The sequence below is a fragment of the Anser brachyrhynchus genome (assembly GCF_964034855.1).
Source record: "Anser brachyrhynchus genome assembly, chromosome: 16".
In the NCBI taxonomy this organism is placed as follows: Eukaryota; Metazoa; Chordata; class Aves; order Anseriformes; family Anatidae; genus Anser; species Anser brachyrhynchus.
In genome coordinates, this window is record NC_137734.1 from 815,149 (window position 1) to 828,349 (window position 13,201).

A 13,201-nucleotide genomic window follows, 5' to 3' on the forward strand; every position below is an offset into this window, starting at 1 on the left:
GTGCTCGCCCTGTGACTGCCCCCAGCATGGCAGGGTCCGGCCCCGCACCCCCCAGAGCGGCTCCCTGCACCCTCCTGCTGCCCTGGGACAGCCAGGTGGGGGGGCAGGGGGGCAGGGGCCAGGCCTGCCCAGCAAAGGGCAGAGCTTCTGGGGGCCTCCCGGGACCCCTGGCCCCATGAGCTCACCCTCCTCTTTGGCTCCCTTTCTCCACCTCCTGTTTTGCCCGAGCAGCTGCTGGGGCAGGCTGCATGTGGCCTCTCGCCCTGCCCCTCCGGCGGCACAGAGCCACCATTCAGAGCCCCCCCTCCCCAGCCCCGGCCCTGCCTGAGGTCATCATTCCTGCATTTTTATTTTTACTTTTCTGCAAAATCACCCCCTCTGCTCTCCGCGTCCCCTTTTGTCTCCCCGAGGCTCCCAGACTCGTGCCGGGAGGCGGCGTGCCCTGGGGGGGAGCAGCGTGTTGGGGTGCTGGCAGCCCCCCGCGGGTGGGGGACGCCCTGGCTGTGGAGCTGCTCTGGGGGGCCCTGGGACAGCACCAGGACGCTGGGGCAGAGGCAGAGCGCGGGTGGTGAGCCCGGTGTTGGGGAAGGTCCCGGGGGCCAAGCTCCCGCTGGGAGCCCCATTGCTTGCGGCCAAACCCCTGCACCCGGGGTCCTCATCTGCAAATTGACGCTTCTCGCTGCGCCCCCCTGGTTTTAGCTCTTGCGTCCCCGAGCGTGTCCGGTCACTTGTCTTTGATACAGCCGTCAGGGCTGGCGTCAGCTGGTGACCCTGCGCTGGCCGAGAGCCTTCCCTGCCTCCCAGGAGCAGCCGGCGCTGGGTCACGCCGATCCTGCAGCTGGGAAAACAGCGTCGGGGGAGCCCCCACGCTGCCTGACTGTATTTTGAGGTGCTGCTGGATTGAAGGCTGCGGGGGGCTCACAGCAGCAGGTGAGGGTGGGCAGTGGCGGTGATTCGGCACAGGGGCTGGAGCAACAGCCCCCGGCGCCCCGATGCTGGCGGCCTTTCGCAGAGGTGTGGGTGACATCCCTGCAGCTCCAGGGACGTCCGTGGTGGCCCCTGGCCCTGGGCAGAGGTTCCTCGGCCGGGCTTTGCAGTTAATTCACTGCTGTCACCCCCAGCAGGAAGCGCTGCCGGGACTAGCCCTCGGTGTTGGGTGTTAGAAGTGGTTCCAACTGTTCCTTGACAAACATGGGATTGTTTGGTCAGGGTTCATGCTGTGTTTTTTCAGTTCAACTTTAAAATTTGCTCAAAGCCAGAAGGAAAACGTTGTGTTTGTGCTTCCTCAGCATGCTGCCCCCCATGAAATTTCATTTCTCCTCACGGAAGAGGTTCTGGTTCCTTAATGCTCACCCTGAGTGTCTTAAATATCATTTTGAAACTGCCCCGTAGAGATGCCGTGCCACAAACGTGCGCCTCCGGGGAGTTCCTCCTTCACTGCGAGCAAGACTCAGCAGAAAGCTGAAACGGGGCTTTGGCTCTTGAACCTTCTCCTCTGCTCTGGGCTTCCTCTTTCTGTGTACAACGAGCTCTGCCCTGGGGCTCCTGGGCACCAGGGATGTGTTGGGGCCGGTGCTGATGGCTCCAGGCAGCCCACGGAGCATCCCGCGGGACGCGGCTCTCCCCCGGGCTGTGTGCCCTGTGCTGGCAGGCGCTGTCACCACCCGGCCTGCCGGGCCGCTGGGTCCCGCGTGGGCTCCTGCTGCTGCCTCAGCACAGCCCCAGCAGCCGGACCCAAAGGGGCAGGGCCGACCCATCACGCTCAGCAAACCGGCGGCTCGGGGACATGGAGACTGCGGTCCTGCTCCCCAAAGCCTCGTCTGCAAGTTTGGTGTGCGCTTGTCGCGCGCGGGCGAGGCAGCCTGCAACTACGGGGAAGAAAGACAGAAGGATCTGAGGTCCCCGGTCTCGCCAGCACCGAGCCTCCCTGTGCCGGAGCCTCCAGCAAAGCCATCCCAGGCTCTGCGGCCCTGCCTGGGGTGCTGCTCTCCAGGCTCCGTGGCACAGGCATGCCAGGCCGCTGTGCTTGAGCAATAGCTGGATTTCACAAATGCTAAATGCAGGGATGTTGCCTCTGGCAACTAGGACTTCCCTGGTTACAGGGAGGGATCTGCCCACATCAGCTGCTGAGGACTTCCCTTGCTGCTTCCAGAAAGGAAAATAAAAGCTAATCACTTCTAAATCACTTTTTCTTCCACCAGCTCTCGTAGTGGTGGCCAGGGAGCAGCAGGGCTGCTGGGCTCTGCAGAAAGCCCAAGGCAGCAGGGGGGCTCTGCCCTGCCCAGCCCTGCCCCACAGACTGCTGCCTCCCCGCCTCGCTGCACCCCCTCGTGCACCCGTCGTGAGCCCAAGAGCTGTGGCACCTGGGACCCCAGAAATTTTGCATCTGGCGCTCATCCGTGGTACAAGAGACATCTCCTGGGCATGGCTGCTGCTGGGCAGAGCTCTGGGGCTGGGGTCGGGAGGTGCGCGGGCACCCCTCAGTCCTCGATTCCGTCCCCCCTCGGCCCCGTTGTGGCCACCCAAGCTGAGGTGAGGGCCTCTTGGCCAGCCCCTGGGTGTGAGGTGACTTGGGATTTTCTTGCAGGAGGCAAAAAGACGTAACTTTAGCCCTTGTTGTGCCCCAAGGCTGTTCCACTGGTAATGCTACAACCAGTGCCTTGGATGGGTCTGGGTCGTGCTGGTGGCAGTTATTGGGGCAGAGTAGGGGCCCCGCGGGGCAGGACAGGGGCAGCCTTTGCTGGGTAGAGGGCAAAGCAACCGGGCAGGGCAAAAAGCAAACAACTGCCCCATAAACTCAGCCAGCAGCAGGGAGCTGAGGCCAGCAGCAGGGAGCCAAAGCCAGCGGCTCGTCTGTGCCCCGGGTGGCTGCTGCTGTGGGGAGGGGCTGCGTGCCCCTGGCACGGGGCTGGGGCCGTTACCTCCTGGTCCTTGCTGGCCTTCCCTGCTGCTTTGGGAGCGGGGCAGCGGCCAAGCAGGAAGCACCAGGCTGAGGGGATGCCCCGTGTGGGCTGCAAAAGCAGATCTGCATCCTGCTTCGTCCGCAGTTCCCCTTTTGGTGTGGATATAAAGGCGGTGTGGGCAGAGAGAGCCAGGCAGCAGCACGGCAGCGTCGGGCAGCCAGGATGGGAATGCGGAGCCTTTTGGTGGCCAGCACGGTGCTGGCTTTGGGCCTGGCGCTCACTGGGGCCACCAACCCTGGCTTTGTGGTCAGGATCACCCAGGCAGGCTTGGACTACGGTGGGTTCGGCTCCTGATCTCCCTCTTCTCTTGCAGGTGCTGGCGGTGGAGGTGCAGAGCCGGGTGCTCGTGCAGTTCCAGGGCAGGACAGGGACAGCCTCGGCCATGCGTGCCAAAGGCAGCATCGGCCTGATGTCCCCATCTGCCCCTGCCGCTGTCTCCATCGAGTCCGTGCAGAGCAGCCAGACCCTGCGGGGGGCTGGGGGCTGCGCTCAGGTGCCGATGGGGGAGACCCCGGCTCGAGGAGGCACAGGGCTGGTGGGGCAGGACGGTCCCGTGCTCATGGCACGCATCCAGGCAGCCGAGCCTGAGCCCCGGGGGAGCGAGCTGCGGTGGAGGGAGGCGGTGGGGAGGTGCCAGGAGGGAGGTGACGGAGATGGATGGGCTCTGTGTTGGGTTTATTGAGGCAGGCAGGGCCCCGGCTCCAGCGGAGCGCTGTTATGGATTGAAATACACTGTGTGAGAAACAGCTCATTTACCCAGCGGCTTTGCTAGCTGTCGGGAGAGGAGGACGTGACTCCCCTTCCCAGATGGATGCAGGGCTGCAGCACTCGCCCACGCCCCAGGACGGGGGCCCCACCTGGCTTTGCCCGCTGGCACCGGGCACGGAGCAGCACAGAGCCTGGGCACCTCCTGCACGGAGCCAGCCTGGCGGGCAGGGAGAGCCGGCACCAGCTCCTCCTTTCTCCTGCTGCCTGGCCACACCGCGCTGCCTGGCTGCCACCTTCCCCAGGGCTTGCAAGCGAGCAGACACCAGACAATGCCCGCACACTTGCAGGGCTTTGTGCTGCACCAAGATTAGCTTCAGCAACAGCTTGCACAGTGGAGAGCAGCCAGGCCACCGGTGTTTCCTTTAACCCTTTTGCCATGCGCCTGTTGCACGCTCCTGGCTCCCTTGGGAGGCCCGTGACCATGATGCTGTCCCTTTGCCCCCGCAGCCAAGCAGCACGGGGTTGCTGTGTTGGAGAAGGAGCTGGCCCAGCTGAAGCTGCAAGACATCTCAGGTGATTCCCGAATCCCGGTCTTGGGGAAGGTGCGCTACGAGATCTCCAGGTGAGCTCTGCCAGTGGCTTGGCGCGACTTGCTGCCCTCCCGGCCCCTGCGGGGAGCCTGGAGGGCCTCGGGGGAGCAGGGGGCCCCGGAGCAGTGAGGGCTGTCCTCTGCCCTGCAGCTCCCAAAATGTTGGCCCTGTCCTCGGTGAAGGGATGCCTCACCTCAGGAACCCACCTAGCATGAGCCCAGGCTGCGGGGTCCCGGGGTCCCAGCTCCTTGCCACCCCCTTGCAGCTCTCCTCCCGCTGCTGCCCTGGGTTTCCAGCACTGAGGAGCTGCTCTCACGGTGCCACAGGGACCGTGCTCCCAAAGGCACCGCTCTGCCCACGCAGTGCTGTTCCTTGGCAGGATGGGAGCTGGGGATGCTGCCGGCACGGTGCCTTCACTCCTGCCCTCCCCAGCTGGGCACCCAGTGTGAGGCACCCCCTCTCACATGCTTTATTTTATTTTATTGTATTGTATTGTATTTTATTGTATTTTATTGTATTTTATTGTATTTTATTGTATTGTATTTTATTTTATTTTATTTTATTTTATTTTATTTTTTATATGTTAGGTTGAACCTTCGCAATTTCCAGTTGCCGCACTCGCAGATTTCCCTGGTCCCCAACGAGGGCCTGCAAGTCTCCATCTCCAACGCCTTTGCTGAGCTGGACGGGAACTGGCGTGTGAAGCTGCGCTTCCTGTGGGTACTCGGCTGTCCCTGCGCACAGCCCCTTCCCTGGCTCAGGCCCCTCACTCTGCATTTCCCTCCCCGGATCTGGGCAGGCTTTTTTCCCTCCTCTGCCTCCCTCGTGGTTTGGGCAGCTCTTGCTTTGTTACCTGCAGATGTCCTGACCCCCCCAGCTGGGCTGCAGCTGCTTTAGTCCCACCCCGGGGGAGCACCGCAAGGTCCCTCTCCCCATGCCAGGGCACCCGCAGCTGGCCAGGCAGCGGTCATGCCTCTTGCAAATGGTTGGGGAGATAACGTGAGCGCCATCTCCCCTCTCGTGGCACCTGGGCACATGGGGTTGGTCCCTCCTGCTTGTTTGAGCTGGGCTGGGGCTGGGAAGCAGCCCCCTGAGCACCCACGGGAACAGCCTGTGCAGAGGGTGCTGCTGCGCAGAAAGCTGCGGAAATGGGTGAAACGGGCTGGGAAGGAAGAGCTAGGCGGATGCTGAGAGCTGTGTGTGAACTCTCCCGCTCTCTGCCATCTCCCCTGCTTACTTTCAGATCTTTCTGTTTAAAGGCTACCTTGCTGTTGTGGTTTAACCCGGCCGGCAGCTAAACACCACACAGCCGTTCGCTCGCCCTCCCCCCTCCCTCTCTGGGATGGGGGAGAGAAACGGGAAAGTGAAGCCTGTGAGTTGAGATAAAGACAGTTTATTAAGACAGGAAAAAAATAAATACAATAATGATAATAGTATTACTAATAATAATGTGTACGAAACAAGTGATGCACAATGCAATTGCTCACCACCCGCTGACCGATGCCCAGCCTATCCCCGAGCAGCCGGCCCCCCCACCCCGGCCAGCCACCCCTATATATTGTTTAGCATGACGCCAGATGGTATGGAATACCCCTTTGGCCAGTTTGGGTCAGCTGTCCTGGGTCTGTCCCCTCCCAGCTCCTGCTGCACCCCCAGCCTGCTCGCTGGCAGGACAGAGCGAGAAGCCGAAAAGTCCTTGGCCTGGTGTAAACACTGCTCTGCAACAATTAAAACATCAGCATGTTATCAGCGCTCTTCTCATCCTAATCCAAAACAGAGCACCCTACCAGCTACTATGAGGAAAAATTAACTCTGTCCTAACTGAAACCAGGACACTTGCCTAGTTTATATTCCAATGAAATTCAGTCTCCTTGAGTTTAAAGGCCTTCTCGGTCTCCTCCGGATGCTCACTGCAAGCAGAGCCTGAGGCAGACAGACCCCTCTGCAAGCTCTGGGTCCCTGCACCAGGACCCACCGGTGACAACTGTCCCCTTTCTTGTCCTCCCTCTCCCTGCAGCCGGCACCATGGGTCATTCAACCTGAACGTGGAGCACATATACATCAAGACCACCCTGAAGCTGGGCAGAGATGCCTCTGGGAAGCCAACGATTGATGTCTCTGCCTGCAGCACCAGTATCTCCAATGTCCGCGTACGCTTTTCAGGCAAATTGAGGTAACATCACCGTGAAGGCCTAGAAATCCTGTGTGTTAGCCCAGCTGAGATGGGAAGGTGGCTGCCAGGCACAGTAGGTGCTTGAATCTGCTCTGAGTTTGTCCTGCTGTGGTTGCACATTTAAGGGAGAAGTTCTGGGGCAGTCACGAGACTTGTATGCATGTTGTTTACGAGCAGGTTTGTTTGCAAATGTAAACCCTGAGTCAAAGCTTGACTCCAGGCTGGCATGGGAATGGCATTCCCCAGTGTCCCACAGCTCCGGCGTCTCCCTTCCCTGCACAAATACTTCTGCAGCATCCTCTGAGATAGAGCAAAATTGACTCCCTCTCTGTTTTTCTCTGCAGTTGGCTTTACAACCTCTTCCATAAAACCATTGAGTCCAAACTGAAGAAAAACTTGGAGGACAAGGTACGTGAAAGAAGCTCGGTAGAGCTCCAGGCTTTCTGGTGATCTGTAGCCCTCACTTGTAGCAGCCGTTTCCAGGGCTCAGGTCACACCGACGGATTTAAGCAGGGCCAGAGCGTGCGGGCACATTGCTGATTTGGTGGAAGCTGTGAGGAATGGGCACATGCTAAGTGCAGCCCCATAGCAGCATGTGGCTCGGGCTGGATTCTAAACCTGCAGCGTTTGCCAAAGCCCAGTATAATTGGTTCCCAATTAACAAATACTTCTCTTTCCATGTGGTCAGTTAATTAGATCTTATGCCTCGGCCAAACTCATTGTAGCAGAGGAAACCTGCTCAGAGCCGCCCTTTAAATGGCCTGCACTCATCCGTGCTTTTGGGAGCAATAGGTTAGAAATCCTCTTCTCTGGATTTCAGCTGCTTGCCGTCTTGTTGTAATGGGGTGCACCAGGGAAGCCCTGGTACCTTCAGCCCTGTACAAAAGCCTACGTGCGGGAGACTCGCGTCAAGACATGGAAACAAGCTGTTAGCAATAATTACTACAAGGCTCGCTGGCATGAGCTGCAACCTCCCCGGCCGTGAACCTTGCTCGGGAAGGAGGCAGTTGGAGAGCAGGCAAATCCCACCCTGCCGCAGGTCGGGTCCTGGCCGCGGCGCATTTGGCTCTGGCCGACGCCATCTCGTGCTGCCTGGGGCCACCTGGAGCCCTGGCAGCAGATGGGCTGGCAGCAGGAGCGAGGCTGGGGCCGGGCAGAAAGGCTTTCATGCTGCGGTATCTCCTGGAAGGAGGCAGCTGGGGAATCTGCCCCGGCAGCCCGGCCGAGCCCCTTCGCCAGACACGCGTTTCTCCAGGGGCTTTCTCCCTGCTCGAGATGGAGCAGAGGAGAGGCCAGGGCTGGGAGTGCTGCAGGACCCTGCTCAGCCCTGTCCCTGCCCCGATCTTGCTCCAGCCACCTGTGGGCACCTGCAGCTCTTGCTGCGGGGCTGGGCAGCGCCCTGCCCCAGGGGCCAGGAGGGACCTGGGGGTCCAGCACCCGCAGACAAATACGGACTTGATGATCTCTGTAGGTCCCTTCCAAGTGAACTGTTCCGTCCTGCTCTATTCTATGCTTCTACGATTCTGTTCTACTAGGCAGGGGGACAAGCAGCTTACCAGCAGGCCTCTGCTGGTAAAGTCATGCCCAAGGCTCCGTCCCTCCTCTTCCTCCCCTGGCAGCACAACGCTGCCCCAACTCCACAGCTGTGCTTTGTGGGTGCACAGGTAGGAGTGCTCCTGCCCCTTCAGGGGCAGATTAACTCTTTCAGTTGCTCTGCTTCTGCTAAGTCTTGGCTGCTCAGCTCAAAGCATTCCAGCGGAGACTGTAGGAAGTCTGAGGGCACAGCTGATAATCCTTCAAAGGGCCTCAATGCAGCTAAAATGTGTGGGGAACCTGCTGTAAGCAGATGTTTGCAGGTATAAACCCTGCCTGTATCTCAGATACTTAATTAAGTACTGCCTGATGAATAGAGAAGAACGTCACTGTGTGCTCTTTTATTTAAGCAGGCTTTTGCAAAGAATACAAACAGCACTGGGCAGCAGAGCACGTGCCCGAGGCTTCCACCCGGGGCTGTGTGCCCCAGCAGAGCCAGGCTGCTGAGCTCCCTTGCCTTTGTTTCCCCAGGTCTGCGAAAGCCTGAGTAGCTCTGTCAGAAGATACCTACAGCCTTACCTCCAGACCGTACCAGGTACCGCGCGAGCACTGCACGGGGCTTGGGGAGATTTCTTCCTAGCGTTTCCTGGCCACGGGGATGGTGTTTTACCTTGTGCCCACTCCATTTCTTTGTATTTCCGCACACGTGCCGGGAGCTGGGGAGCACCACACAGCAGAGTTGTCACCATGCACTCAGTCCTCCCACAGGGAGAGACGGTGCCGAGATGGGGCACCCGCACGCAGCCTCCCTGAGCCGTGCCCCAGGGCTGGTGGAGCGCGGGCTGCCTCGGCAAGGGGACCCGGATGGCGTCCAGGAATTAGTTTGCATGGCTGAGAAACAGAGTGAAGAGGAAAATGCAACTTTTATTTCTAAACAGAAGCAGACGCATGTGAAACTGCTATTGTGCTGTTGTACCAGGAAGCCGGGGCAAGGCTCTGCCCAGGCATCAGCGGAGGCAAGCTGCTCCTGGCTCTCGCTCACCCTCTGCCCCGTGTCTTGCAGTCACAGCCAAGATAGATACCACGGTCGGGATCGATTACTCCTTGACAGCACCCCCGGTTGCCACTGCCCAGTTCCTCAATGCGGACCTGAAGGTGAGAGGCTGCCCGCGGGGAGCTCGGTGTGGCTGATGCCATTGCAGGGCGCAGGAGGGAGGCGGGGGTCAGTCACCGCCTGCAAATGCCGTTCCCCAGCGTGGCTGAGCCCCACCAGCCCTGCTTCACCCACTCCCGTCCTTCCAGGGCGAATGCTTCTCCCTGGCACAGCACACCGCCATCCCCTTCACGCCGCCAGCGCTGGCCTTTCCTCCCGATCACAGCCGCATGGTTTACTTCGGGGTCTCCAGCTACTTCTTCAACACTGCCAGCTTCGCCTACCACACGGCTGGGGCACTGGTCTTTGAAATCACAGACTCCATGGTAAGGAGGCGAGGTGGGATGGGTCAGCGGCTGGCAGACTCGCAGGGCTCCTCTGCGCCGTGTTCTCCTCCACACTTCCCCATGGAGCTGCGCTGGGCGCAGAGCAGGGGCTGAGATGTCCTTGCTGCACGCACGAGGTGCACGAGGGGCTGATCCTGCCCCAGCGCCGCGCTGCGTTGCCGGGCAGTAATCGTCCTCCTCCCGCAGATCCCGAAGGACATCGAATTCCGTTTGAACACCTCCACCTTCGCGGCCTTCCTTCCCCAGGTGAGTCCCAGCCCTGCCCGGCACAGGCTCTGTGCGAGGCGGCCCCCCAGAGAGCCCAGCCCCACGTTCCCAGCGAGGGGGAGCCGCAGCGGGGCCGTGCTCTGGGTGCTGCATCCCTGCACCCCGTGGGCTGCTGGCATGGGAAGGAGCCCGGCAGCAGCAGGCTGCAGAGCCACGGGAGGTTTTGTGCTGCGGTTCCTCCCCTCTCCCTGCTCCTTTGCAGCTGGACGAGATGTACCCCAACATGCCGATGAAGCTGAGGCTGTCCGCTCCCTCCGCCCCGTTCCTGAGCATCGGACCAGACGGGGTCTCGCTCCAGCCTGTTGTGGACATCCAGGCTTACGCCATCTATCCCAACGGCAGCCTGGCCCCCCTCTTCCTCGTCAGCTTGGTGAGTTGGGGTCCAGGGCTGCCGTGGTGCCCCGTGAGCGCTGCCTGCACCTCAGTGAGCAAAGGTGGGAGCTCCCGAACTGTGCAGCACCCTCCCGTCGTGTTTGGCGATCCTGGGCCATCCGTGCCGTGCTCCTGCTGAGAGGTGCCTCCTGAAAGCAGCCCAGTCGGGTACATGGAGCACCCCAGCACAAATACCCGAGCTCACAAACGCCGGTTTTCATGCTGGGTGCGATTGGGGCCCTGACTGCAGGGCGGTCTGGCTGCCTTTGGGCTGCTCTGAGCCGTTCCCCCTGCGCCCGTTTCGGGGCGAGCTGGGTGGGCACTGCCAGAGCTCTGCCTCTTTCCCCAGACAGGCAACGTGTCTGCCACCGCCGACGTGAGGTCCGGCCGCATGGTTGGGAGCCTGGCCCTGGGCAGGTGAGCTGCAGGTCCCGGTGAAGCTGCTGCTGAGGGGGGTGCCGGGGATGGGGACCTGGGGCAGAGGGGATGAGCTGCGGCTGGAGGGAGCGGGACAGGCACGGGCACTGCAAAGCACCGCTTCTCTCCGCACAGGATGAAGCTCACGCTGAAGCATTCAGATGTCGGCACTGGCACTTTCAAGGTAAGCTGTCCCTGACCATGACCAGAGACCCCAGCATGGAGGTGGGAGCCTGCCAGGTGCTGAGGAAGGGACTCACCCCCTCGCACGCACCACCAAGGGATGCTGACCCCACGGGCACCTCCCGTACCAGCCTGTGAGACTGGGCGAGGGAGCAGAGCCGGCCACTATCCCCTTTTTCACCCCTGTGCTTCCTACTCCACCAGCATGGCACAGACAAAACCGCAGGTCTCTGGTGATGTGCGCACCCATCCCAGCTTCTCCTTTATTTTACTCTTCCTAATTATCCTCTGGGATCTGGTCACCTGCTCTCCCACAGACTAAGCTCTTTTCCTTCTCCCTCTCTCTGCATCTCCAGGTGAAAATGATGCAGTCAATAATGAACATAGTTGCCTCCAGTGTCCTGCTCCCACGTCTTAATGGTAATAACCTGCTGAGGGGAATGGGGCTGCCAGAACAGACACCAGTCAGGTCACTCTGTCAGGGCAGGCCCAGTTTGTTAACTGAGCCCCTGCTGCCAGGCCTGCTCAGAAGGTAACACCTGCAGAGAGGAGGCAGCAGCAGCAGCGCCTGGCGTGTCTGGGGTTGGCAGAGGAGGGCTGCGGGTAACCGAGTGCGGGAGCCTCTCCGCACTGTGACACGCATCCAGAAGTGAACGCAATGGAAAAAATGAGCCTGACACACATCCTAATGCGTTCCAGACCCTCTCCCCCGCCCGCTGCTTCTCATTACAGCTGAACAAATCAGCCCAGAGCGGGGCCGGAGGCTGCCAGGGGCCCCAGGGGCAAAGCACAACGTGAAGCCCCCAGACCTTAGTGTAGCCTGGAGGAGCTCCCTCTGCCTTCCCAGGGCCTGGGGGGGCAAAGGAAGGGCCGGGGGTAGGAAGTGGCCTCAGCTTTGCACAGCCCCTTGCTCCCTCTTGCTTCTCGTTCCAACACAGCCGTGTGTGTTTTCTTTTCCAGAGAGGTTAGGTAAGGGCTTCCCTCTGCCACTGCCAGCCCAAGTACAGCTCTCCGACCTCCTCGTGCAGTTTCATGAGGTGAGTGGAGGGTCCGGAGCCTGTCCTGCCACTCGCCCCCGAGAGGCGGGGGTCAGGCGAGGTGCCCCGAGAAGGGGGATGAAGCAAATTTCATGCACAGCGGTGGCTCAGGCAGGGCTGCGTTCTGCAGATTTTAAGACCGGGGCCTGACTTTCCCACGACGCTTTTTATAGTCAGCAGAGCTCCGGGGCAGCTCAGCCGCGAGCCTGACGGGGCTCTGCGTGTGGCGGCTGAGTAGCTGCAGCCCAGGACGCGGCTGCGTGCCGTGGGACCCAGGCAGGAGGGAGGAATCCTGCGCGTTGGGAGGCCTGGGGAGGCCCCGGAGGAGTGCCACTGACTGGATGCTGGATGTTTATGGCGGGGTGTGGCTGTGAAACGTCTTCGGAGCCCCTCCGGAGCTAAAATTAGCCAGCAAGGATGGCAGAAGCACAATGCCCACGCTCCCTCCCCAAAGCGGGCGGGTGATGAGCAGGGCCGGCTCCAGCAGCAAAGCAGCTGCAAGGACGCATCGCAGACTTCCTCTCTCCTTCTCCTAGAATTTCCTGCTGTTTGGAGCAAACGTTCACTACCAGCCCAGGCAAGGCAGATAGATGACCAAGGCGACCTTCAGCACCGACAACGCCCCCCTCTCGCCCGCCCCGTGCCGCCCCTCCGAGGGGACCCGCTTCCCATCCCGCGCCCCTGGCTCCCAACCCCGGCTCCCCCCCGCCGTCCCCGCCGCCGAGACAGCGAACGAACGGTTCTGCCAGGACGTGACTCATCGGCCGCCCCAGCCCGAGCAGCCAGAGGACAAACCGCAGACGCGCAGGCGAGGGCCAGAAGCGCCCGAGGGGCCGAGCCCCGCGGCCCGGGCTGGGCTGAGGGGGCCACGGGCTGCGGGGGTCCCCGCCCACCCCAGATCGCCGCTGCTGCGGGTCCTGGGCCCTCTCCTGCCCCGGCCCCGAGGAGCCACCGACCACCAGCTGCTGGGGCCGACAGAGCCGAGGCTCGGGCCGAGGCCTGGCGGCGGCGGCTCCCCCTCCTGCACGTGCTTCACCTTCACCGAGCGCTTCCCCGCGGTGCTGTACAAAGCCTTGCTCAGCCGGGGGGCTTCCAGCGCCCTCGCGGAGGCTGCGCCCCGCTCTGAGCCTTTCTATAAAATACCACATGGAAATCCCTCGTGTCACCGCGTTGTTATAGCCCCCTTCGCGCACCTTCCAGCGGGGCGGAGAGGTGGCCGGGAGGGCCTTTCAGGACACCCTCGTGCCCCTCGCCTGACAGCACAGCGCGGACAAGCCCGCTCCTCCCTTCATCGCTCCTGTCCCGGGGGGGAACCGCAGGGGCCGGGCCAGCCCCGCCGGAACGGTGCCGGCGCGGAACGCGGGGCCGCGGGGCGGGGACGCGGCGGGGCCGCTGCTGGCGGCGCGCACCGGGGCCGCTCGGCTCGGCCCGGCCCGGCCCCCGCCGCCTCCGCCCCGT

At 61.7% G+C, this 13,201-nt stretch overlaps 1 protein-coding gene across 1 annotated transcript; it reads left to right on the forward strand.

Annotated features, from left to right (window-relative positions):
* The first annotated feature begins 2,688 nt into the window (after window positions 1-2,688).
* Window positions 2,689-12,898, forward strand: LOC308179064 (bactericidal permeability-increasing protein-like). The gene is made up of 15 exons (XM_080558659.1): window positions 2,689-3,240; window positions 4,179-4,293; window positions 4,849-4,977; window positions 6,279-6,434; window positions 6,779-6,842; window positions 8,499-8,562; window positions 9,031-9,122; window positions 9,270-9,446; window positions 9,654-9,713; window positions 9,937-10,104; window positions 10,456-10,523; window positions 10,659-10,707; window positions 11,063-11,126; window positions 11,667-11,743; window positions 12,280-12,898. Exons 1-15 carry the CDS (start codon window positions 3,126-3,128, stop codon window positions 12,331-12,333), a joined length of 1,452 nt encoding a protein of 483 aa, XP_080414785.1. The 5' UTR covers window positions 2,689-3,125; the 3' UTR covers window positions 12,334-12,898.
* The last annotated feature ends 303 nt before the right edge of the window (window positions 12,899-13,201 follow it).

Coding starts and splice junctions, on each gene's coding strand:
- LOC308179064 (XM_080558659.1), top strand. CDS start 3,126: ATGGGAATGCGGAGCCTTTTGGTGGCCAGCACGGTGCTGGCTTTGGGC. Junction 9,714..9,936: donor TCGCGGCCTTCCTTCCCCAG/GTGAGTCCCAGC, acceptor GCTCCTTTGCAG/CTGGACGAGATGTACCCCAA. Junction 11,744..12,279: donor TCCTCGTGCAGTTTCATGAG/GTGAGTGGAGGG, acceptor TCCTTCTCCTAG/AATTTCCTGCTGTTTGGAGC.